This window comes from Pelophylax lessonae (genome assembly GCF_965119305.1).
Source record: "Pelophylax lessonae genome assembly, chromosome: 8".
NCBI classification, from domain to species: domain Eukaryota; kingdom Metazoa; phylum Chordata; class Amphibia; order Anura; family Ranidae; genus Pelophylax; species Pelophylax lessonae.
The window spans coordinates 106,060,300-106,086,558 of record NC_138775.1 but is presented as its reverse complement, the minus strand read 5'-3'; the positions used below and the strand labels follow the sequence as shown (position 1 = coordinate 106,086,558).

The window sequence follows — 26,259 nt, the reverse complement described above, 5'->3', positions numbered from 1 at the left end:
ATAAAAAAAAATCTCAATAAGCATAAAGTTAATGGTTTTCGTACGAGTTGTAGCATTTACAAACTATGGTGTAAATACTGGAATTTACGCAGCTTTTACTTTCTGACTGACATTTCTTGAAGTGCTAAAATGGCAGGGCAGTACAAACCCCACCCCACAAATTACCCCTTTTTGGAAAGTAGACACCCTAAGGAATTTTCTGAAAGGCATGTTGAGCCCATTGAATATTACATTTTTTTGTCACAGGTGTTTGAAAATGACAAAAAAAAAAAAGTTTACACAAAGTTGTCATTGAAATGATATTGCTCACACATGCCATGGGTATATGTGGAAGTACACCCCAAAATGCATTCTACTGCTTCTCCTGAGAAAGAGCATACCCCATGTGAGACTTTTTGGCAGTCTAGCCGCTTACAGGACCCCCAAAACCAATCACTACCTTAAGGCTTTCTAAGGGCATAGATTGTTGATGTCACTCCTCACTACCTATCACAGTTTCGGAGGCCATGAAATGCCAAGATGGCACAAAAGACCCCGCCACCCTGCCCAAAATGACCCCTTTTCCGAAAGTAGACACCCTAAGCTATTTGCTGTGAGGCATTTTGAGTATTTTGCAGATCCCGCTTTTTGTCTCAAAGTTGGAAAAAAAAATGTATTTTTCATTTACTGGCAGACACAGCTTCAAGTCTTCAGACCATTGGGCTTATGCTCTTGCTCTCTAGGAGTAGGACAAGGCAGAAACCTTTTTTGTTACGCCCCTTGGGCAGTCCCATAGGGTATACAACCACTTCCTGCTGTAAGACTTCTAGTTGTTTCTGCCCAGTCAGGAGTAAGGACTTGGCTCTCTGCTGGGATCTGCTGTCCTGGCATTTTTTCCTATTTAAATTGAATTTGTTACTTTTTCTTTATTATTTTTGTTCCTGTGTTAACTACAATCAACTGTTGCTGTGAGAACTACAATCAACAGCCGGACTGGGTGACTCATTGGATATTCTAGATCTTTACCGTCTTCCCATTTTGGCCTGCGAGCGCGACCCAACTACTAGCTCCACGCTAAGTTGGCCGCGACATAGTCTTACTGGACAGGGACCGGCAAGTAAAACACCTCGCGAGGTCACATAGCACTGGTCGCGACAGCAGTCACAACCAGAGTCGCAGCGTACCTCAGGCCCAGCTCCCCAATTCCAAGATGGTGTGGTGGACTGCTGGGAGTGGCGCCCGCCTGGTGACTGTGGTATGGTTGAGTAGTGTCCCCCCTCCTTTCCTGCGGAATTGTTGGGGTGGTCGCGGGCCACCCTATGTCCTTCCTCCCCCTTGTGGTTCCCCCTTAAGTTTGGATGCCCTCACCTGTCTCCTATCCCCCCCCTACCTCGGACCCTGTTTTGGAGCATAGGTGAAATTGGATAGGGAGTCTACATGGTGCTGGAGGAGCAGTGAGTGATGCCGCTGTCGGTCCCGGTTAGGGGTGTCCATACCTGGGTGCTGCAGGGGGGGTCCCTAGATGTCCTTTCCTGGGGTCTATATACATTTTTTTCCCTGGGGTCCAGGGTCCCGTGCAGCGCCATGTGGTACTGCTGTTTTTCTGTGGTCTCTGGGATTGCTGGTTCGGTGGCCATGTTTTTGGATTCCCCATAGACTTGCGTTGGCGGCCATTTTCCTGTAGTCAAGTGCTGAGGCTGTGGGGGCCTCTAGTGTCAGGTCAGCGTTTCTTCTTCCTCTTTCCAGCAGTGTAGTAGATTATTTTGGCGCTTTCCAGCTCAGGTGGTGAGTCTCTGGGGGTACACTATCCTTCCTTGCTGTATACAGCACCGTGGGTGCGCTGCTTCTTGTAGTGCCACAGCGGTGCACAGAAGGGAGGGGCCTCCGGTTTAAAAAATAATCATTTTTCTTTGCTGAGCAGTGGTTCCGCTTAAACCTTTATGGTCATGGAGCCTGGGGAGCTTGTTTCACAGCCTGATCCACTCCTGGAAGTTGCGGGACCCTTTGGGTCTCCATCTGCCCTGGCAGCCATGACAGCAGCCCTGCAGTTACTAGTAGCCAAAGTAGATATGGCCCTGCAAAGGAGACCTGTATCCTCTGCTTCCTGAGATACTGAGGTAGATTTGGCCGCCGTGGACGGGAGTCAGCCCACTGGGTCTTTGTCCACGCACACTGAGTGCTCGAATAGTGAGGATGAGTCATCCTCCTCTGCAGCCACACATGAAACAGCGCTGGTGGAGGTCCTGATTGTATCAGTGCGGGAAACTTTAAATTTGGAGGACTCAGCTGCTGCTGAGTCGGCAACGCCAGTGCAATTTGGCACCCGCAAATCTTCCAAGGAGTATAAGGTTTTTCCCTTTTCTGCCTATTTGACGAGATTGTCACTAGTCAGTGGGGTTCCAGGCTTCTAAAAAAGTACTGACTGATCTTCCTTTTGGCAACAGTTTGTTCAGTGCTTCTATCGAAGAGATCATTAAGGGCCCCACGGAAGGCAAGAGTACTTTGCTTCCACAGACTGATATCGGGCAAGGAACCTCGCCGTAAGAAGGGTCCTTCCTTTTTGGCTCGCAAGCGGCCCTTTAGTCCATCTGGATCATAAGAAAAGGGCTTGAGATCCACCCGTATCTTTGCTTGAGGCTCAGAAGCCCTGGAATGGTAAGTCCAAAGCGGGCACGTCTGGTTTCGCAGACAAGCCTTCCCCAGCCTTAAGGGGTGCCTTCACCCACATCTGAGGTGGGGGGACGTCTTCATCTTTTTCTGGATCCGTGGACCTTGCTTGTTGAGGACAAATGGGTCCACAAACTGATTTGATTTGGTTACAAGATCGAGTTTCGGTCCTTGCCTCCGGCAAGGTTTTCCTTCCAGCTTACGCCTGTCTCCCAGAGCGGCTACAGGGCCTCTACGAAGTAGTGCAGGACCTGTTTGCAAAAGGAGTTATTGTGCCGGTTCCAGAGTCGGAACGTTTCCAAGGTTTTTATTCAAATCTGTTTACAGTTCCCAGGAAGGAAGGCAAGGTTCAGCCGATCTTGGATCACAAGGCTCTGAACCACTTTGTGAGGGTTCAGAAATTTCAGATGGAGTCCATCCGCACAGTAGTAGCTTTCCTTCATCAAGGAGATCTGATGGATTCTATCGATCTCAAGGACGCTTACCTTCATATTCCAATATATGTCGGGCATCGTTTTCTTTTGCCATGGGCGAGGAGCATTTTCAATTTGTGGCGTTAGCCTTTGGTTTCGCTTCAGCTCCTCAAGTGTTCACAAAGGTTTTGGCCCCAGTGTTGGCCTTGTTACAGCAGAAGGGTATCGCAGTACTGGGTTACCTGGATGAGCTGCTTCTGCGTGCAGAGTCTTCTTTGGCTTTAGAAGCCGACTTCGAGGTTACGGTGCGAACTATGCAGGAGTTCGGGTGGACACTGAATTTTCAGAAATCGGCACTGTCTCTGTCCACAAAGCTGGACTATTTGGGTCTGACGCTGGATTCAGCGTGAGCCTGGGTTTTTTTCCTAAGACCAAACTACTGAAGCTACAGGAGGCTGTTAGGTGATGGTTGGACAACAGGAGCCTATCTGGGGCTGATGCTCGACTCTGCAATGGCGAGGGTCTTCTTCCCTTGGACAAGCTTCAGAATTTGCAAGGGGCGGTCAGGTTGCTGATGGAGACCGAGCAATCCTCTTTGCGGTTTTGCATGAGGGCCCTGGGTCTGATGGTCTCGACTTTCGAAGCAGTCCCGTTTGCTCAATCTCACGCTAGACAGCTGCAGAAGGAGATTCTGTCCAGATGGAACAGAGATCCTCGGTCATTAGATCGGAAGTTTCGGTTGAGCCTTCTCGCAGAGTTAACTCTTAGTGGCTCCTGTCACCTGTCCTGTGCCAAGGTAAGTCCTTCCTGCCGGTGTTTTGAAAAGTGATTACCACGGATTCCAGCCCATCGGGCTGGGGAAGCTCTGTGCCTAGGGAACTTGGGCGATGGAAGAGTCTTCCTTACCGATCAATATCCTGGAACAAAGAGCGATCGGGCTCTGTCTGCTTCACTGGACGAGTCGGCTCTCCGGTTCGGGTCCGGTCCGACAATGCCACGGCCGTGACTTACGTCAATCATCAAGGGGGCACCAGGAGTGCCCTGGCGGCTGAGATTCTGCTATGGGCGGAACACAATGTTCCGGCTCTTTCTGCGTTCCACTTCCCAGGTGTGGGGAATTGGCAAGCGGATTACCTGAGTCGTCAGGTGTTGGATCAGGGGGAGTGATCCCTGCATCCTGTGGTGTTTCATCTCCTGTGTGCCCAGTGGGGGACTCCGGAGGTTTGTGGCCGGGTCTTGGGATCGCTCTGGTGGCTCCTTGGAGTCAGTATCGCCTGATTTATGCTTTCCCTCCGCTTTTTCTCCTGCCGAGGTTTCTTCGCTGGGTGGCGATGGAAGGCATTCCGGTCGCTGGTGGCTCCAGACTGGCCTCAGCGGTCATGGTATGCGGAGCTGGTAAAAATGATTGTGGATCCTCCATGGCGTCTTCATTTGCGGGAAGATCTGCTATCTCAAGGTCCATGCTTCAATCCTGCTTTGCGATCGCTGGCTTTAACGGCTTGGCTGTTGAGAGCAAGGTGTTGAGAGATAGAGGTCTTTCTGATTCAGTAATTCCTACCCTTTTGAAGGCCAGGAAGTCGACACCTAGGAAGATCTATCATTGTATGTGGAAATAAATCGTACATTTCTTGGTGTGAATCGCTGCAGCTTCACCCTCGCTTGTTTTCTATAGCTAGGGTTTTGGCCTTTTTACAAAAAGGGGTTGAGCAGCGCTTGGCGTTGGGTACTATCAAGGGCCAGGTTTCAGCCTTGGCTATTTACTTCTAGCATCCATTGGCTACTCATAGTTTGATTCACATCTTCGTTCAGGGGGTGCATCATCTGGCCCCCCGGAGGAGATTCCCGTTACCGCCGTGGGATCTTAATCTGGTTTTGTCCTTCAAAAGCCTCCTTTTGAGAATGTTAGGGAGATTTCTCTGCTTTCTTTTTCGCAGGAGGTTGCCTTCCTAGTGGCTATCCCTTCTGCCCACAGAGTCTGAGTTGGCAGCGTTGTCCTGTCGTTCGCCTTATTTGGTGGTCCATAGGGATAAAGCTGTCCTCTGACCTAAACTGTCCTTTCTTCCTGAGGTGGTGTTGGATTTTCACCCGAATGAAGACATTGTGTTTCCTTCCTTATGTCCTAAGCCTAAACATCACAAGGAAGTTGCCTTGCACTCTCTGGATGTGGTTCTGGCGATAAGGGATTATCTGACGGTTACGGAGTCCTTCAGGAAGTCGGACTCTCTTTTTGTCCTTCCGGACGGTCCTCGCAAAGGTTTAGCTGCGTCCGCTGCGACCATTTCAGGCAGACGGTTTTTCAGGCTTATTCGATTAAGGGTCTGGTTCCTCCTTTCCTTGTGAAGGTGCATTCTACTAGAGCGCTGACTACCTCTTGGGCTTTTTGCCATCAGGCCTCTGTTGTACAAGTAAGGCAGCGACTTGGTCGTCTGTGCACACCTTTACCAAATTTTACAAGGTGAATTTGTTGGCTTCTTCGGATGCCTCTTTTGGCCGCAAGGTTTTGCAGGCTGCTGTTTCATGAGAATGTTTGTACTTCAGGGTCTTTTATCTAGGTGAGCTCCTGTTTGGTTGAGCTCCATGTTGCCCGGTTGGCTACCTTTTAACCTTTTGGAGTTGATGTTACTGTCTGGTTGTGTTTTCCCACCCCTCATGCCTATACTGCTTTACAGTGTCCCACTCAGCTCATGGAGATGAGGCTGCGTCTGTCGATGGATGATAGAGAAAATACGATTTTTGTAAGATCTTACCGTAAAATCTTTTTCTCTGCTGTCCATCGACAGACACAGTACCTGCCCCTCTGTGGTTGATTCTGTTGTCTTCATTGCTTTTAAAATAAACTGATGTGCTGGGTTGTGCAGCGGGGGTTTATGCCTGGAGGGGACAGCGCCTTGGGCATGTGTATTCAAATTTTCCTGCCTAGACGACTACTGATGGGAGGAGCATAAACCCACTCAGCTCATGGAGATGAGGCTGTGTCTGTCGATGGACATCAGAGAAAATGATTTTACGGTAAAATCTTACAAAAATCTTTTTTTTATTTATTTTTTTTAAAAGAGAAACTGCAAAATGCAGACTTACTATTCCTGCTGCAGGACCCTGAGCTAACAGGAGTCCAATCTTTACCCATCACAGCCGGCTCAGTCATAAAAGACCTTCAGGGACTGGGTCCCCCCTAATCTGGGGTCCACTCCCCTGGACCTGAAGCAGCCTTCAGGAAAACACCTTGATCAGAACAAACACTGCACAGGGTTTCTTACGCAGGGTCCAGCGCCATAAGGCTGCATTACAGGCAAACCTCGAGAAATCTTCTCTTCTATCCAATGAGGCTCAGGTACCATCCATTTTGGCTGACAGCTTTTTCAAATGGATCTGATTGAAGTCCTTTATTCCTAACAGAACCGTCCAGACCTCTAAGTATGCTCCAAGAGCACATATATCCCATTCAGTGACCACCACCTTAGACACTGCCAAAAAACTGAGGTACTTCCTGTGTAGAAGGGGTTATATAGAGGACTTTCTGTTTGATCTGCCAGTGTCCATTCACCTATTGGTGGCGCATAACCCACATAGTAAGTCTGCAGTCTTTAACACACATTTATAAATGGTATACCTTTGGTGATATAAGGCAGGAATCCACTAGTATTGGGGCTATATGCTAGATAAGATATACACACTACAGCACAGCCCAGAGTACTTGAGTAACTATCTGCAGCCCAGAGTACCTGAGTAACTATCTGCAGCCCAGAGTACTTGAGTACTTATCTGCAGCCCATCTACGTACCTGAGTACCTCTCAGAGTATCCAACTACCTATCTGCAGCCCATCAGAGTGCCCGAGTACCTGTCCCAAACCCATCAGAGTGCCCAAGTACCTGTCCCAAACCCATCAGAGTGCCCGAGTACCTGTCTCTAGCCCGTCAAGAGTGCCTGAGTACCTGTCTTTAACCCCTCAAGAGTACACAAGCTCCTGTTTCTAGCTCGTTAAGAGTACCCAAGCACCTGTCTCCTGGGGTAATTTTGTGGGATTTTTACATTGTCCTGGTGCTCCAGGGCCTTCACAGATGTGATAGTTATTCAGGAAATTGAGTAATTTATTCTCCTAGAATGCCTGAAGGTGCTACTTGGATGTTGGGCTTCTGTATATGGCTAGGCTGTGTAAAAGTCTCACACTTGTGGTTTCGCCATACTCAGGACGAGTAGCAGAATGTATTTTGGGCAATTTTTCCTATGTGTTAGAAATATCTTAGACATTGTCAATTTTGTGTTAAAAAAAAAAAAAAGTTTTCATTTTCTTTTTTCACATTTTCCAAAAAGTTGTGGAAAAAAAATTATACTCAAAATACTAATTTTGCCTCATAGAATATACAATGAGGTGTTTGCTTTCCAAAATTGAAAATGGGGTCATTTTGTGAGAGCTTCCATTGTCCTGGTGCTCCAGGGCCTTCACAAGTGTGATAGGTAGTCAGGAAATTAGATGTGTAATTTATGTTCCAAAAACGTCTGACGGTGCCCCCTGCATGTTGGGCCTCTGTATGTGACCAGGCTGTGTAAAAGTCTCACATATGTTGTATCTCCACACTCAAGACGAATAGCATAATGTATTTTGGGGTGTCATTGCAAGTATGCCTATGCCATGTGTGAGAAATAACCGAATATCACACATTTTGTGTAAAAAAAAAAAAAATCATTAATTTCCTTCATTTTCCGAAGCATTGTGGGAAAAATTTTAAACTTAAAAAAACTCACCATGCCTCTTATTAAATACCCTGGACTGTCCATGATTGGTACCATAGCTTGTAGGTCATTTTTGGATTGATGGCGGTGATTATTGTGATGTCTCCCACCCCTCTGATTTTATTGCTTCGGGACATTCCACAGTCCTATTTATAGCCTGCTCTGTGTCCCGTGATGTACAATAAAGAAAATTAGATTTTCCTCTTTCGTTTAACGGACACTGCTCTGCATTATTCAGGACCACAGGGTTATATTGCCCCCTACGCTCCGGCCAAAGACAGTATCCCCCATGGTTCCAACATCCGCCTGGTAAAATTTTGTCAATGTATACACCGAAAACCATGTAGGCTACTAGGCAGAAAAAAGACTTGGCTACGCCTATGGGCAGTCCTAAGTGGTATACATCCCCTTCTCTGCTATAGGCCTTCAAGAGTAAGGACCCAGTTCCCTGCCGGGATCTCAGGTCCTGGCAATGTTTTCCTTTTAAATGGCATTTTTTATTCTCCTGGTTTTTTTCCTGAGATCTATAATCGACTGCTGGACTGGGTCACTGGCTGGATATCTTGATCCAGTGGTTCGCCCAGTCTGGCCAGTGAGCATGCGCAGACCACAGCTCTCTGCTCAGCCTCGACATAGCCCCACTGGACAGGGGCTTGCCTGCGAGTTAAACGCCTCGCGAGGTCACATACGACTGGGTTTTGGCCTGAGTCACCGCATTCCTCCTGGCCGACGGGCCTCCATTTAGATAGTGAGGCTGTTCTGTCTGGTGTGGTGGCCCGCCTGGTTCCTGGTATTGTGAGCAGCTGTCCCCTCCCCCCTTCTCCCCCTGTATGGGTTTGGGGTGGGCCCGGGCTTTACGGCCAGGGGGGCGGTGCTGGCTGCTACTAGTGGTCCCGTGCCCGGGTTCCCTATCCATGCTGGATGGTGTCAGGGCTCCAGGGATCCCTCCTGGGAGCCACATGGAGTCGTGTGCGGTGGCAATTTTGCTGTAGCCGGCACCATTTCTTTTGGACCTATGTGTTTCTAATGGCCGGCTGCCATGTTTGGCTGGTCGGGCTTGCTGATAGAGCAGCAGCCATGACCGAGGATTGTGGTGCACTGCTTGCTGGTGGGCTACCGACACAGTGGGGTGTCCCATAGCGGTGCTAGACATTTTTTGTGGTGGGTCCCCTTTTTTGCTTTTCCCACCTGACCCCCTCTGAGAGGCTGCAGGTCCCTCAGGGTCCCAACCACCCATTGATGCACTGACGGCAGTCCTAGAGTCCTTGTTTTCCTGGGTGGAGGTTGCCTTTGGGCGGAGGGTTACCAAGAAGCATCCCCCGCATTCCCCTGTCTCATCTGTCTCTTCTGATCCTGAATCTGACTTGGCTGCCGTGGATGTGGCCCACCATGCTGTGTTTGCAACCACGCTGCCTGATTTTTTAGATAGTGAGGATGATTCCTCCACACTTGTAGCTGCGCATGAGAAGGCACTTGTTGACGCACTTACTACATCTGTGCAGAAAACTTTAAAAATGGAGTATGCAGCTGAAGCTGCGGCAGAGTTGCCAGTCCCCTTTGGCACCCACAAGCCGTCTCGCATGACGAAAGTGTTTATCCCTCATATTTTGACAAATTTGTCTATAAAGAATGGGAAAGTCTTGTGGTTCCTAAATGCTTTGCTGTGAGGTACCAGTGGTGGACCCCCCTGTCTCCAGGTTGGACAAGACCACCATGATCCCGGTAGAGGGATCTCCAGCTTTTAAAAATCCTGCAGGAAGCCATAGTCTGTGGCCAGCAATATGTTCACTATTGCTGGCTTGGCGCTTAGGCCAGTCCTGGCCATTGCCCCAGTGTAGCAAACGCTAACTGAGTGGGCTAAGCTTTTGCGCCGTGACCAGACTTCTAAAAAAAAAAAAAAAAAAGTTCTGACTGATTTACCCTCTCATCGCCAGTCTGGGGCAACCCTGGATGACATCATTAAGAGTCTCATGGGGGGAAGAGTTAACCTTTCTTCCACAGTCTGGGAAGAGGAAAAAAAACTCCATTGCAGACGTGGCTCAATGTTCTCAGCTCACAAGATGTTTTTTCGTCCCTCAGGATCTACTGACAAGGGTTCAAAACCTTTCAAGTCCTCCTCAGGAGGTTCCAAGCAGCCCTGGTCTGGCATGCCGAGAGCTGGATTCTCTAGATAAGGCTCCTTAAGGTGCGTCCTCACCAGTGTCTGAGTTGGTGGGATGTCTTTGCTGGTTTCTGGGCCTGTGGACCTCCTTGGTAAACGACAAATGGGTCGTGATACTGTACGGTTACAAGATCGAGTTTCGTTCTTGCCCTCTGGAAAGATTCTGCCCTTCCAATGTGCGTCTGTCCCCGGACCGATTGCAAGCTCTCTTTGGGGCAGTACAAGACCTGTTGCTTTAGGGTATGATGGTTCTGGTATCAAAACAGTTTTAAGGTTTTTATTTGGTCACAAAAAAGGAGGTCAAGGTACATCCAATTCTGGACCTCAAGGCCCTGAACTACTTTGTCCTGCACATTCCAATATATGCCCAACACCAGCGTTACATCCATTTTGCTGTGGGAGGAGGAACATTATCAGTTCGTGGTGTTCCCCTTTGGTTTCGCCTCTGCTCCTCGGGTTTTTACAAAAGTGTTGGTGCCAGTTCTTGTGTTGCTACGCCAGAGGGGGATTGCAGTACTGGGCTATCTGGTTGACTTCCTCTTGCAAGCGGAGTTCTCTGCTGCCTTGATGGATGACATAGAGATCACTATACAGACCCTGAATTTGTTCTATTGGATTGCACCAGAAGTCTGCTCTGATTCCATCCAAAAAATTGGATTATCTGGGTCTGACTCTGAATTCAGCTCTAGCCAGAGTTTTCTTTCCTCTTGACAAAATCCAGAAGTTGCATGCTGTGATTCATCTACTGCTGTCCAGCAGATGGTCCTTCCTCCGGACTTGCATGTGGATGCTAGGCCTGATGGTATCTACTGTTGAGGTGGTTCTGTTTGCACAGGTCCATAAGAGGTCCCTTGAAAAGGAGATCCTGGTAAATTGGGACAAGTGTCTGAGGTCTCTGGACAATCAGATTCGGCTTAACCGGGGAAACCAGGGGGTCCCTGGTCTGGTGGCTTCACTCCCTGGCTCTTCGGCAGGGCAAATCCTTTCTCCCCTTGTATTGGGCAGTGGTCACCACGGATGCCAGTCTGTCCGGTTGGGGAGGTGTCCTGAGACTGAGCTCTGCTTAGGGTCGTTGGACGCTGGAAGAGTCCAGACTACCGATCAATGTCTTGGAACTTCGGGTGATCAGGCTGTGCCATCACTGAATGGATTAACTGCGGGGGCTCCCAGGGCGGATCCAGTCAGACAATGCCAAGGCAGTGGCCTATGTCAATCACCAGGGCAGAACAAAGAGTGTGTTGGCAGCCCCAGAAGTAGCCAGCATCCTCCAGTGGGCAGAAAGCTTAATTTTGGCACACTCCTTTGTACACATTCCAGGAGTGAAAAACTGGCAGGCGGGCTATCTCAGTTGGCAGGCATTGGACCAAGTTTCATCAGATATGTCTCCGGTGGGGCACCCCCAAGGAGGATTTGTTGGTGCCCTGACTCAACAAAAAGTACCGAGGTTTATGGCAAGGTCAGGGGATCCTCTTGTGGAAGCTAAAGACGCTCTGGTGGCCCCGTGGGGCAAGTATCGTCTGATTTACGCCTTTCCTCCTCTCAAGATCCTGCCGAGGCTTTTGTGCAGGATCGAGGCCAAAGGGATTCCGGTCATTCTGGTGACCCTGAACTGGCCTCTCCAGTCTGGGTACGCGACCTAGTGCAACTGGTTGCCGATGTCCCTTGGAGACTGCCTCTCAGGGAGGATCTATTGTCCCAAGGGCCAATCTTTCAGCCTGCTTTTTAGTCACTCGCTTTGACGCCCTGGCTGTTGAAAGCCAGGTGCTGAGGGATAGAGATTTGCCTGGATCAGTGATTCTGACACTGCTGAAGGCTAGGAAGTCTACCTCCTAGGAAGATCAACCATTGTATGTTGAAAGCGAACCTTTCGTGTGGTGTGAGTCGATTGGTGTTCATCCTTGTTCTTTTTCGGTGGCTCATATTTTGGCCTTCCTTTAACAAGCTATCAAGCAGATATTGGCCTTGAGTACCATCAAGGGCCAGATGTCAGCCTTGGCGGTCGTCTTCTTTTAGCGACCTTTGGCAACGCACTCCCCGGTGCGTACTTTTTATTTAAGGGGTTCGACATCTGACTCCACCGATGCGGTCTTCTTTACCGCCATGGGATCTGAACTTGGTGCTTTCAGTTCTCCAGTAGCCTCCCTTTGAGAATATTCAGGAAATTTCCCTGCTTACGCTGTCCCAAAAGGTGGCCTTTTAGGTGGCTATCACCTTTGCTCGCAGGGTATCGGCGCTGGTGGCGTTATCTTGTCATACCCCCGTTTGGTTGTCCACAAAGATAAGGTGGTTATGTCTGTTGTTCCTTCTTAAGGTAGTCTCTGATTTCCATTTAAATGAAGACCTTGTTGCCTTCCCTGTGTCCCAAGCCCAAACATCCTAAGGAATTAGCTTTTCATGCCCTGGATATGGTTTGGGCGATTCGAGTGTATTTGGCAGCCACTGAGTCTTTTTGGAGATCAGACTTACTGTTTGTGATAACAGATGGGCCAAGAAGAGGGCTTCTAGATGAAACAGTCAGACAATGACTTAGGCCTATTCCATCAAGGGCCAGGTTCCTCCTTTCCCTGTAACCGCGCACTCTGCTCAGGCGCTTAGTGCTTTTTAGGCCTTCCATCAACAGGCGTCAGTGGTGCAGGTTTGCAAGGAGACCACTTGGTCGACGGTTCACACTTTGACAAATTTCTTAAAAGTGGATGTGTTGGCATCTGCGGATGCTTCCTTTTGGCTGCAAGGTTTTGCAGGCTGCTGTTTAGAGGGTTTTTTCTCTCTTGTGGGGGTGTATTGTTCAGGTTGGGCTCCAGTTTTTTTTTTTTTTTTAAGCTCCTTTTTACCTGGTTGGCTATTTTGTTTAGTCTTGGAATGTTTGGTTGTTTCACCCCTCATGTTTAGCACTGCTTGGGGACATCCCTGTGGTTCTGAATAATGGAGAGCTGTGTCCGTCAAAGAAAGAGAAAATGGGATTTTTGTGCTTACCGTAAAATCCATTTCGTTGACGGGCACAGCACCCATCCCTCTAGGGAGTTTTATTACTTCTGACACTGCTTGTTATTAAACTGAAGGCCCATATCAGAGAAGGGGATTTAAATCACCCAAGACTGCCCATAGGCATAGCCAAGTCTTTCTTTCTGCCTAGTGTCCTACCTGTAGGGGGAAATATAACCCTGTGGTTCTGAATAATGGATAGCTGTGTCCGTCAATGAATGGATTATACGGTAAGTATAAAAATCCCAACATACTTACCTGTAAAATCAGATTCTTGCAGTACATCACAGGTCCCTACCCACTTTTTGGATTTTATAGGAGAGGACTTCCTTTTTGATCTGGCATTGTCCATTCACCTATACAACAATATAACCATAACCCACATAGCCTTGCTCTGTGTTCCGTGATGTACTCCAAGAAATGGAGTACATAATTCTGGAGTAAAAAATGCATATTAACGTGAAAAAAAAAACAGTCCTTTAAAAAAAGTTAAGACCGAGTGATCACCTTTTGGCATTCCAACACTACAAAGAATGCAAGAGCTTGATCAGAACAGCTAAAATTGACCATGAGAGACAGATGGTAAATAGTATAATAAAAAAAAAAATGTTCGAAGTATATTACTAGTAAAAAGGCAAGGTCAGAACATATTGGTCCCATAAAGGATAATCAGGGGAAGTTGGTTACAAGTGACAAGGAGAGGCAATTGTATTAACTACTTCCCACCCAAGGACATACTCGTATCACCTCTGCAGGTGGCAGAAGGGGGTCCCAACCACCTTCCGCCGCCTCTCCCGTGCTCTCCGGTCCCATCGCGGAGGCCGGGAGCGATGCGGCGATGGCTGCCTGGGACAGAGAGAAGAACTGACGTGCCCCTCTCTCTGGAAACTGGGGAGCGACGAATATTTGTCACTTCTGGTTCCGCCCCTTTCTTTACCTGGCCACCAGCGGCCAGAGAAGCAGCCGATCAGACCGATCTCAGTCTGATCGGTTGTATAGGCGGCCAGAGGAGAGACCCCAAATCTCTCCATAGAGGACCTGTCATGGCCCATGCTGTCACAAGAGATAATGTTCATCCCTTGTGATAGCAATAAAGTTTGTACAAAAAAAATTTGGATAAAATAAATAAGTGCCCCACCATGCTTTGACGCAAATGCAAACGCATACGTTACTCCCGCACGCATATGTAAATTGTGATCACACCCACACATGAGGTATTGTCGTGAACGTCAGAGCGAGAACAATAATTCTCTCCTCCTGTGCCACTCTAAACTGGTAACCTGTAAAGGCTTTTAAAGCGTCGCTTATGGAGAATTTGAAGCATCGTAGTTTGCCGCTATTCCACGGGCAGACACAATTTTAAAGCGTGACATGTTGGGTATCTGTTTGCTCTACGTAACATCATCTTTCACATTTTACAAGAAAAATTGGGCTAACTTTACTGTTTTTTGTTTTTTTTTTTTTTTATTTCAAGAACGTTTTTTTTTCCAAAAAAATTGCATTTGAAAAACCGCTGGGCAAAAACTGTGACATAAGAAATTGCAACACACACCATTGTATTCTATAGGATCTCTGCTAAAAAAAATATATATATATGTATGTATATATATATATATATATATATATATATATATATGTGTATGTATGTATATATATATATATATATATATATATATATGTTTTGGGGTTCTAACTAATTTTCGAGCAAAAAAAATTAGATTTTTACACGTAGGAGTGAAGTGTCAGAATAGGCTTGGGAAGGAGGTGGTTAAATACATTCTTCTCTTTAGTTTTTAAAAAAATGGTAAATGGTGACATAAAAACATGCGTACATATACAGACACAATAATACAGCTTAAACTGGACTGGTGTCTTTATTCAACCTTACCAACTATGTAAGGCCCCTCAAACGCCTATAAAAATGATACAATGGACATTATAAGCACATGAAGCGTTAGCGTCGCATTGCTTAAAAATGAAAGCCTCGTGTCGAGTCAAGAGGCGTTTGATGCCTCCCATTGAAGTCTATGGTAACGCGCCCCAACCACACTGGCATATGGTTGCGGTTCATTTTCAGCTCGGTTGCAACGTGTTTAGTACAATGAGTATTTTAGCTGGTTAGGGAGCGGGCCGGGAAGCTGGCCGCTACATCCCTAACAACTGGTGAGTCGTCGGTTCCCCCCCCCCCCCGAACCATACCAGGCCAGATTCCCTCCACATGGGGGGTGTGGGTGCTTTGGGGCTGGGGGGGGGGGGTAACCTAAAGCACCTTGTACTCATGTTGATGGGAACAAGGGCCTCTTCCTGACAACCCTGGCCGGTGGTTGTGGGGGTCTGCGGGCACGGGGCTTATCAAAATCTGGAAATTCCCTTTACCAAGAGGGCCCCCATAAAAGAAGTGTAGTAATACAAAAAACAGACAGTTTTTGAAAAGTCCTTTACTAATTTAATTGAATTTATTGTTTAATTAATAATTTTTATTAATTATTAACTTAATTATTAATTGAAGACATCGGAAGAAGACATCAGAAGAAGACGACTTTGACAGGGGACATTCTACAATTGTTAAAGTACTTTTTTTTTTTTTTTAACGCTACACTTCTTTTTTGGTCAATGGGTAGGGGTACAATGTACCCCCATACTCATTCACATAGGAGGGGGCCCAGGATCTGATAAGCCCCCTACCCGCAGACCCCCACAGACCCCCCACAACCATGGCAACCATTGGGGAGGAACCAAATGTCTCACTGCTTAAAGAAATTCTGGCTTTTGGCGGAACTTCATGTTGCAACTTGGTCTACTTTGCACATTCCTAAGTCTAAAATGGACCTGTGACAAAGAAGGTATTCAAAAAAAGGTGTAATTACTGATGTGACGGTTTTTATGTGTGTGCATAAACTGTTTGAAAATTGACTGCTGCCTAGTTTAGCATACCATTGTTTGTTTTTTTGTGTTGGAATTTACAGTATAAATTGGAGTCTTTCACCTGATTCTGACTGATTCTACAACTAATCATGTTTTACTGATTTTAATAGCCATGATTCCAGAATTTACCTTCCACTCCCATAGGTTAGTGGCTTCTCTATTCAGATAATTTGGTTATATAATCAAATGTTTGTTGTATAATTGTAGTATGGTACCAACATCCCTGGTAATAATGCAAAGAAACAAGGAGTTAAGTGAAAACCCTGGTGTGAGGGTCTAACACAAACACCGTGTTTAAAGTGGAAGAGAAGAAAACTGAGCATAGAAAGAGGAACTTAGAAGCCTGGGAGTGAGAGAATCACACGCCGGAGAAAAGAAAAAGAGAAGGAATGCAAGAAGAGAAAAAGAAAAATATAAAGTTTGCAGAAAAGGGGAATAAAAAGGAGATTAAAGAAAAAAGCAGGAGGGCTAAGAGAGAGGTATTGGGAAGGGAAAAAGGGAAGAAAAGGAGGAAGTGAAAGGGAAAAGAGGTATGAGAAGGAAGGGGAGAGAAAAAGGGGAGGGGGGGGGGAAGGGGGGGGGGGGAAGAGGGAAAAGAAAAGGAAAAGTTGGATTGAGAAAAGAAGAGATAAGAGAGAGAAATGGTTGAGGGCTAATGGGATTTTAACGGTACTTAGATCAACGATGGAAAAACCACCATGTATAAAAATATATAAATTTTATTGTTCCATTAAAAATTACATACAGAATAAAGAAAAGAAATTATAAAATAAAGGATTGTACAGAACAGATTACCATCATAGTCATATCAATTACATACAGTTCTGAACATTGCAGGCAGTATAGATGTTATGCAAGCTCCGGTGACCCCAAACCCCCAAAATCACTTCCTCCTTTTCTTCCCTTTTTCCCTTCCCAATACCTCTCTCTTAGCCCTCCTGCTTTTTTCTTTAATCTCCTTTTTATTCCCCTTTTCTGCAAACTCTATATTTTTCTTTTTCTCTTCTTGCATTCCTTCTCTTTTTCTTTTCTCCGGCGTGTGATTCTCTCACTCCCAGGCTTCTAAGTTCCTCTTTCTATGCTCAGTTTTCTTCTCTTCCACTTTAAACACGGTGTTTGTGTTAGACCCTCACACCAGGGTTTTCACTTAACTCCTTGTTTCTTTGCATCAGATAATTTGGTATAATATCAAGTGTGGAAGCCAGCAGGCACACTTTGACTGCACTACTTGCGTTCCCTGAACTGCAACTGTAGCACCCCCACCCACAATCCTTTTTTTAAAATATTTGCAAATATTGTACATGTCTCCAAGTTTTGTTTTTTTTTTAGCTGAGTGGTGGGTGGTGTTTTCTGTTCCTACATTCCAGTGTTAATCCTAATTTGCATGATATATATTTTTTTAACCTAACCCTTTCAAACTACTATCTTACTGTGATTACTACACGTTAAAAAAAAAAAAAAAAAAAAATGGTATCATGATAGCTATTGGATCACTGCTTTAAAGGTAACCTGTATTGAGGAAGCATGAAGGATGCTGAAAATGATTTTACTCAACTATCATGCTGAATTATTGGTTCAATTCCTAATGAGTAACTAACTTTGAAAAAATATGCCAGACAGGAGAGAAACATGAATGCATGCCTGTTCTGGGTCAGTAACTTGGTTAGTGTGGTCGACATTGCATAGCCTTCGTTTTTCTGTTAAGTATAGAATTCCATTAGGATGTAGGACATCCAATATTTTGGGCTTCTGTTTAGTAAGTAATTGAATGCAGCCAGAAAAAAAATCATAAATCCTCTATTCAAACATGGACTCTTACTATATCTTTTGGTGTCTATTAATGTATCTGTTTGAAGTACTGTAATATTTTTTTAGTTTTTCCTGTGAGTTATAAACACACGCTAGTAGCATATAAAAAGTCCCTCTTCTCTAAATGTGTTATCTTTTCTTTTGTAGTCCTTGCCCAAACCACTGGACATGAAGATGAAGTTTGTCTGTGGCCAATGTTTGCGAAATGGGAGAGAGATTGAGGCAGATCGTGATGGAAAATATTGTACAGCCAAAGCAAGACATAGGTAGGTATGCCGCCTCTTCTCAACTATGTTAAAATATAATCCAGAGTGCTGAGGTAGTAATTTCATATGATTTACTCTGCACTGTTTATTTTATTTTATTGTGCCTAAACTAGCCTAATGTGTTAAATTAAAAAAAATACTGAAGTTTTAATACTTTAAGCTGTACATAGTGTGTTATTCAAATACAGTAAATACCACTGTTCTATGGCAGCCCATTCATTAGTCATTTGTTGAGAGACTTCCCCGCCAGTGGCACAGATCGATCAGGTAAAACCTGACAGGGTGGTTGCACTGAGGTTTATCAGCAGATTGACTTCTGTATAACCATCCTACCCATACATGGATCAAACTCGCCTGTCCCTGCTGACGTGGCCGTATTTCGATCCATATATGACCAGCTTAAAGTTTCTTTTAATCATGTAACTTCTCTGCAGAAAAGACTTCCACACCAGTAGCTTTGGAGTGTAAAAGTGTAACATTACTCTTACTAGTAAAGTAGTTTCCATGACTTCTCCACAGTAGCCTGACCAAGAGATTACTCCATATGGACAGAAAGCAGAAAAACATTTTTAAAAGAGCATTCACACCCTTATAGGCTCAGTACATACAGAGGACCGATAATGGTTTACAGATTACACCAGATTGTTCCATTTGGGTCTGCCATGGATGTGTCCTGGAAATGAATGGTAAGAGGAATATAGTGCCTCTCTTCATGGCAGCCTTAGAACCTTTTATCTTGGAGTTGACCTTTAAAAAATGAAAAATATAAAAGGGGAGATATTTCTGCCTGGATATAACATGGGATCTAGTTGCCTTGATCTGCTTTTAAGTTGGATTTCAAGTTCAATGACCATGCAATGTTAAAAACAACAGCCTTTTGGAGGATGCAGTTTTTCTTAGCATTTGCAAATACATCCTTGAACTAATGGACCTTGTTCAAGGAAATGCAGGATAAACCATTCCCTTTGCAAGCATCTTGCATGTTTAAACAACTATGTTTGCATACTATTATTTCTTTGCGCAATATCTCCTCATTAGATTTGTCTGCTGGTACCTACTTCTTCCTAATCCTACAGTACATGACACCGGCTCCATTAAGTTTTGGCCATGTGTTCTCTGCTGCCACTTTCAGTGAGGACACTGGCAAAAAAGTGGTTAGGACTGCCCATACAACTCCCTCCTAGTCCCATCAATCCAGTTGTTTTGCTAGTATATTTTCCTCCAGACACAAAGAATGCCTCCTTGTCATTTGTAATGACTTTTAAAATGAAGAAGTCTACACCAAGTTTTCTGTATGGACCACTTTTGTATTTACAGTATACATTGTGATCATGTGCCCCCTTAATTGCCTTCTATCAAGAGAGAATAAATTCAGTTCAGCTTATCTTTCCTCATAACTTTTATCAGTTTGGTTTGCCTTCTCTGCATTTCTCTAGTTCCTCAGTGTCCAGTTTGTGAATCAGTGCCAAAACTGAACTGCATATTCCAGATGATGTGTTACTTTGTATATGGCAAAATTCTCTCTCACTCCTTGTCTTTCCCCCTCTCCGTCTCCTTTACCTCTTTAAATACAAGAAAAGTATTTTGCTAGCTTTAGAAACTGCAGCTTGGCATTGCATGTACCATAAAAAACAGATCCTTTTTGACTATTGCCTTTTCCAGTTATACTCCTACTAGAATGTATGATGCATGCATGTTTTTAGCCCCCGAGTGCACAACATTACAGGGGCTGTCCTCTCCAGCATAACCCCCACACACTGTCACAAGCCAATTTCTTGCTGCCTAGTAGTGAAGGAGTAGGACCTAGGTTTCCTGCTGGGACTTAGGTCTCATTTTTTTATTCTTTTAAGAATATTTCTGTTTATTTTTCTTTACTCACTATCGCTAGCTAGTGTCAGGGGGATCCTTCTGGTGAACTGCAAGTGAAAGCTGGCTGAGTTTTCGCACTGAATAATATAGATCCTTATGGTCTCCCAGTCTGACTGGCGAGCGTGAGCAGGTTATAGTCCCGCACTAGGCCTCGCCACGACAGGGTCCCTGTGGACGGGGACGAGCCTGCGAGTAGATGTCTTGCAGGAACGCTGTAACCTGGAACGTTCCGAGTCGCAGCATACCCCTTGGCTGGCAGCACCCCCACTCAGAGAGGGAGGTGGTCTGACCAGAGCGGAGCCCACCCGGTCCATGGTATGGTGAGTAAACTGAGCTCCCCATGTCCCTAGCCACCTCTGGGGAGGGGGGGATGTGGGCCCACTCCTGGGTATAGTAGGATCCCTGCTTCCTAAAAGATCCCCCTGGCCTGGCAGGATTCGGGCCCTGCCCTCGTTGCTTCTGATCTGGGGTGCTATATGTCGGCGCCCTGCCCTGGGGTGGACAGTTTTACCTTGTCCTGCGGGGTCTTTTTGGTAGATCCCCGATGTGGACTCATGTTTGGGTCCTGACCGCATGGCTGCGTTTCCGGCCGCCATCTTAAGTGTGGGCATCGGCTTGCTGTGTGTGAGATGCAGCAGCCATTTTCCCTGGGCTTCTCATGCTTTTGCATTGGCACCATTTTTGTGTAGTCTGGAGCTACACAGGCAGTTCAGCCTCTTGTGATTTATGTAATTTCCTGTGAGACACTTCTGTGCTCAGCTCTCCGTGCTGCAGACGCTGCTGGTTATCTCTGAGGCGGTACAGTATTAAGGGGCATTTCGGGCATTCCTTGTGCACTCTGCTACCTGCCATTAGCTCAAAGAGTAACTCCGGTTGCAATACGATCGGTCGGTGTGGACCACAATCGCTATTTAAAGGGGCAGTGCATATTTTTACAGTAACATCGCAATGGAGTCCCAAGTCGTTAATTCTCCCTCTGACCCCCTCAGTACGCCTTCCGGTGCATCCAGTTCACAGTCCCTGATGTCCTTTTCTACAGCTTTGGAAAATCTGGCATCAAAGCTAGACTTTGTAATGAAACAAGTCACTATCAAAAAATGGCCTCTGCCTTCTCTGTCCTCAGATTCAGAGTCTGATGTGGTCACCATGGACAACCCCCCCCTGAGGGATCCTTGTCCTCGCTGTCAGATGGCAAAGGGGATATGGCCTCCTGAGCTGCAGCGCGGGAGTGCGCTATGGTATAAGCACTGATTTTATCAGTAAGGGAAACTTAAAAATTGACTGATGAGCCCACAGAGTCAGGAACGCGGGTAGTTTTTGGCTCCTGCGAAGCCCAGAAATCAGGTCAGGTGTTTCCTTGTCCCGAGGATTTTGGATTTTCACGATATTGTGAACGAGCAATGGCGGCGCATTAAGCGCGTGCTAGTGGTGCCGAAGTGCTTTAAACGCCATTATCCCTTTGCTGACTCGGTCTCGCACCGCTGGACGGTGCCACCTAGGGTGGATCATCCGGTTTCCAGGTTAAACAAATCTACTGTGGTACCTGTGGAAGATTCCCCAGCGTTTACGCACCCGGTGGACAGATGGTTGGAATCCCTTTCCCCCCCACTTACATGTTTTGGCGGGGTTGGTACTACAACTAACCCAGCATGTAATGCAAAACTAAATAATATACCTCAGGAAGTACCCCCATGGCTAACAGAAGATACACTTAGAACTAAACTAGAGAAACTTAACATAAATGAATCATCGGGACCGGATGGCTTGCACCCAAGGGTTCTTAAAGAGCTCAGCCAGGTGATAGCCAGACCATTATTCTTGATCTTTAAGGATAGTCTACAGATGGGTATGATGCCAGCTGATTGGAAAAAAGCCAACGTGGTACCAATATTTAAAAAAGGCCCGAGATATATCCCAGGTAACTATAGGCCGGTCAGCCTAACATCAGTAGTCTGCAAGATTTTGGAGGGGATGTCAAGAGACTATATACAAGACTTGAGTAATGAAAACGGTATTATTAGAGGGTGGTGATAAATGGGGAGTACTCGGATTGGGCGGGTGTGGAAAGTGGGGTCCCCCAAGGATCTGTCCTGGGACCAAACCTGTTTAATTTACATATAAACCACCTAGAGGAGGGGATACAGCATCTCAGTATTTGCGGATGATACTAAACTAAGCAGGCCAATATCTTCTATGCAGGATGTGGAAACCTTACAAGCGGACGTGAACAAAATAATGGGGTGGGCAACTACATGGCAGGTGAGGTTTAATGTTGAAAAATTTAAATGAATGCTCTTGGGCGTCAAACACGAAAGCAAGCTACTCGCTGGGGGGGATCCTCTGGGTGAATCTAAGATGGAAAAGGACCTGGGGGTACTAGTCGACAACAGGCTTGGCAGTGGCATTCTCTCTGGAGAAGAGACTCTTTAGAGGGGATATGATATCAATGTACAAATACTGTACTGATGACCCTAGCATAAGGAACAAACTTTTCAGAGAAAGGGACTACAATAAGACTCGTGGTCACTCACTAAAACTAGAGAAAAACTGGTTTAACCTTCAAATACGTAAGGGGTTCTTTACTGTCAGAGCAGTAAGGATGTGGAATTCTCTTTCACAAGCAGTCGTATCGGCAGGAAGCATCGATAGTTTCAAAAAACTATTAGATGGGCACCTTAAAGACCACAACATAAAGAGGAATACAATGTACGGTTAACAGCAAACACACACATCATAGGTTTAACTGGATGGACTGATGTATTTTTTCAACCTCATTAACTATGTAACTAAATGATCTTTGTGTCCGTTCTGGTTTCACAGGTGGTAACGGAATGGGTTAAGGTTCTTTGGGGTAACTTGATCACTGAGATGCTTCCCCCGACCTTGATTGAGCTCACGAACCAGATGGCCCAGGCCCTTGTGTTCCTGTGCGATGCAGCTTTGGATGCGTCCCCTCTGCTTGCCAGAGTATTGGTGGTAGGGATTGCCATTTGCCGCATGGTGTGGCTGAAGAGCTGGTCGGCGGACCAGGCATCAAAGATGGCCTTGACAGATCTCCCTTTTCTGGGTGGACTTCTGTTTGGAGACTCCTTGGATCCGTTGATTAAAGGGTTAACAGGGGGGTAAGAGTACAATTCTCTTCCAATCCTCCAAAGGCAAGGCGCCCCGTGGTAGGCGGGGGGGGGCTCTTTCAAGGCTCTTAGGCGGTCTTTTTTGTGCCTCAGGGACACAAGAAAATGGTAAACCGTTCAGGGCCTCTGGAGGGAGCAAAAAGGCTTGGTCAGGTAAGCCCAAGACTAGCCAGTCTGGTTCGACGGACAAGTCTCCCTCTGCATGAAGGGGCGCCCTCACCCATTTCTGGGGTGGGGGGACATCTGCGTTGCTTTCAGGGACCCTGGACATCCTTGATTCAGGACAGATGGGTCCACAAACTGATTCGTTCAGGGTACAAGATCGAATTTCGGTCTTGTCCAGCAGACAGATTCTTTCCCTCAAATCTTCGTCTGTCTCCGGATCGCTTGCGGGATCTCCGGGAGGCAGTGCAGGAACTCTTAGCACAAAGAGTGATTGTGCCGGTTCCTCCGCAGGAACGATTTGGAGATTTCTATTCAAACCTGTTAACGGTGCGCAGAAAAGAGGGCTAGGTGCGTCCCATATTGGACCTCAAGTCTCTAAACTGCTTTGTGTGGATGCAGAAATTTCAAATGGAATTCAATCCATTCGGTTGGTGGTAGCGTCTTTAAATCAGGGGAATTTTCTAGCCTCTATCGACCTCAAAGATGCATACCTACACATCCCTTTATACGAGGGACATGAGAGTTATCTCCCGTTTTGTAGCACAAACTGGTGCACTTTCAGTTTGTGGCGTTACCCTTTGGTCATGCCTCCACTCCCAGAGTCTTCACCAAGATTTTGACCTTGGCGTTTGCATTGCTGCACAAATGAGGAATAGTGATCCTGGGATACCTGGATGATCTGCTGTGAACGCACTCTCACCCAGCCTTGTTGGGTGACCTGGAATTCACGGTTCAGACCCTTCAAGAGTTTGGGTGGACCATCAACTTCAAGAAATCTGCACCAACCCCGTCGGTGCATCTGGATTACCTGGGTCTGACTCTGGACTCCTCTTGGTGAGGGTATTTCTTCCCAGGGACAAACTTCAGAAGTTGCAGGGAGAGCTCCGGTCGCTTAGGGAGAGCTCCGGTCGCTTAGGGACAGCGATCTCTCCTCTCTACAGACACACTCTTTTGGTGGCTTCTGTCGTCCGCCCTGAGCCAGGGCAAATCCTTTCTACCGCTGTCGAGGACACTGGTCACCACGGATGCCAGCCTGTTGGGCTGGGGTGGCGTGCTGGACAATCTCTGTGCACAGGGACTCTGGTCAACAGAGGAGTCTTCCTTATTGATCAAGGTTCTGGAACTCAGAGCGATCAGGCTTTGCCTGCTCCATTGGACGAATCTGCTACGAGGTTCCCCGGTTCAGATCCAATCGGACAATGCCACGGCTGTGGCCTACATCAGTCATCAAGGGGGCACCAAGAGTGCCCGGGTGGCCAAGGAGGTGGCTGAGATTTTGACATGAGCCGATGAACATGTTCCGGCTCTCTCCGCAGTTCACATTCCGGGAGTGGAGAATTGGCAGGCGGATTACCAGGTTCTGGATCAAGGGGAATGGTCCCTTCATCTGGAGGTATGTCCTCTCCTGTGTGTCCGTTGGAGACCGCGGAGGCCGACCTGTTTGCGTCTCCTCTCAACAAGAAGGTGCAAAGGTTCCTGGCCAGGGCTCAGGAGCCTCTGGCCGATGTCACAGATGCGTTGGTGGCTCAGTGGAGCCAGTATCTGCTGATTTTATGCCTTTCCTCCGATACAGCTGTTGTCGAGGTTTCTCCGCAGGCTGGTGGTGGAAAACATTCTAGTGATTCTGGTGGCCCCAGATTGGCCTCGTCAGTCTTGGTACGCAGACCTGGTAAAGTTGGTCATCGATCCTCCCTGGTGGCTACCTCTAAGGGAGGACCTGCTGTCCCAGGGGCCGGTCTTCCATCCTGCTTTATGGTCGCTGGCTTTAACAGCATGGCCATTAAAAAAGCCAGGTGCTGAGAGACAGAGGTCTTTCTGAGTCTGTGATTCCTACCCTGTTGAGGGCTAGGAAAGAGTCTTCCAGGAAGATTTATCATCGTACGTGGAAATCGTACATCTCATGGTGTGAATCGCAATCTTTGCACCCTCGCTTGTTTTCGGTTGCGAGGGTCTTGGCTTTCTTGCAGAAAGGAGTTGAGCAACGGTTGGCCTTGAGAATGATAAAGGGCCAGGTGTCGGCCTTGGCGATATTTGTCTAACGTTGTTGGCTGTTAATACCTTAATTTGCATCTTTATTTAAGGGGTGCGTCATCTGGCCTCTTTCGAGAAGATCCCCATTGCCTCCATGGGATCTGAATTTGGTTTTGTCTGTTCTTTAAAAGCCTCCTTTTGAGAATGTTAGAGACATTTCTCTGCTTTCGTTGTCTCAGAAGGTTCCCTTTTTGGTAGCTATTACTTCTGCTCGCAGAGTGTCTGAGTTGGCGGCGCTTTCCTGTCGTTCGCCCTATTTGGTCGTCCACAGAGATAAAGTGGTTCTCCGACCTAATTTGTGTTTTCTTCCTAAGGTGGTGCCTGATTTCCACTTGAATGAAGACATTATTTTGCCTTCGCTCTGTCCTCAGCAGAAGCATCCCAAGGAAATTGCATTGCATTAAATTCTCTGGATTTGTTTCGGGCGATCAGGGTTTACCTGTTAGTCCCGGAGTCCTTTTGGAAATCCGATTCTCTTTTTCTCTTTACTGAGGGATCTCGTAAGGGTTTGGCTGCATCTGCTGTGACTATATCCAGATGGATTAGGCATATGGTCGGTCAGGCTTATTCACTGAATGGTCGGGTTCCTCCTTTCCCTGTGACAGCACATTCTACTAGGGCACTTAGTGCCTCTTGGGCTCTTCGCCATCAGGCCTCTGTTTCTCAAGTATGTAAGGTGGCGACCTGGTCGTCCGTGCATACATTTACAAAATTCTACAAGGTAGATTTATTGGCATCTTCGCATGCCACCTTTGCATGCAAGGTTTTCCAGGCTGCTGTTTAAAGAGACTTGTTTTCTCTTTGAGGGGTTAATTTTTTCTTTTTGGGTAAGCTCCTGTTGTTCCTGGTTGAGCTTGTTACCCAGTTGGCTACGTTTTAGCCTTTTTGGAAATACGTTAACTGTTTTTTGGTTGCATTCTTCCCACCCCTCATGCCTACACTGCTTTGGGACGTGCCAATGGTTAAGAAGCATAAGAGCTGTGTCTGTCAATGGACGATAAAGAAAACTGGATTTTTGTAAGAACTTACTGTAAAATCCTTTTCTCCTGCCCCTCTCTTATGGGGATGGTTTGTGTCTTCTTTTTTTTTTCACTGCTTGCTACGAAACTGGCTTGTGGCATAGTGTGT

General features: G+C 46.5%; 1 protein-coding gene across 1 annotated transcript in view; it reads left to right on the top strand.

Annotated features, from left to right (window-relative positions):
• LOC309561587 (zinc finger CCCH domain-containing protein 7B-like) overlaps window positions 1-26,259 on the top strand; it is a 604,923-nt gene that overhangs the window by 407,333 nt on the left and 171,331 nt on the right. Inside the window, exon 18 of the mRNA XM_082265580.1 lies at window positions 17,817-17,935. Within this exon, the coding sequence (XP_082121706.1) occupies window positions 17,817-17,935 (119 nt within the window). The remainder of the gene's footprint in view (window positions 1-17,816; window positions 17,936-26,259) is intronic.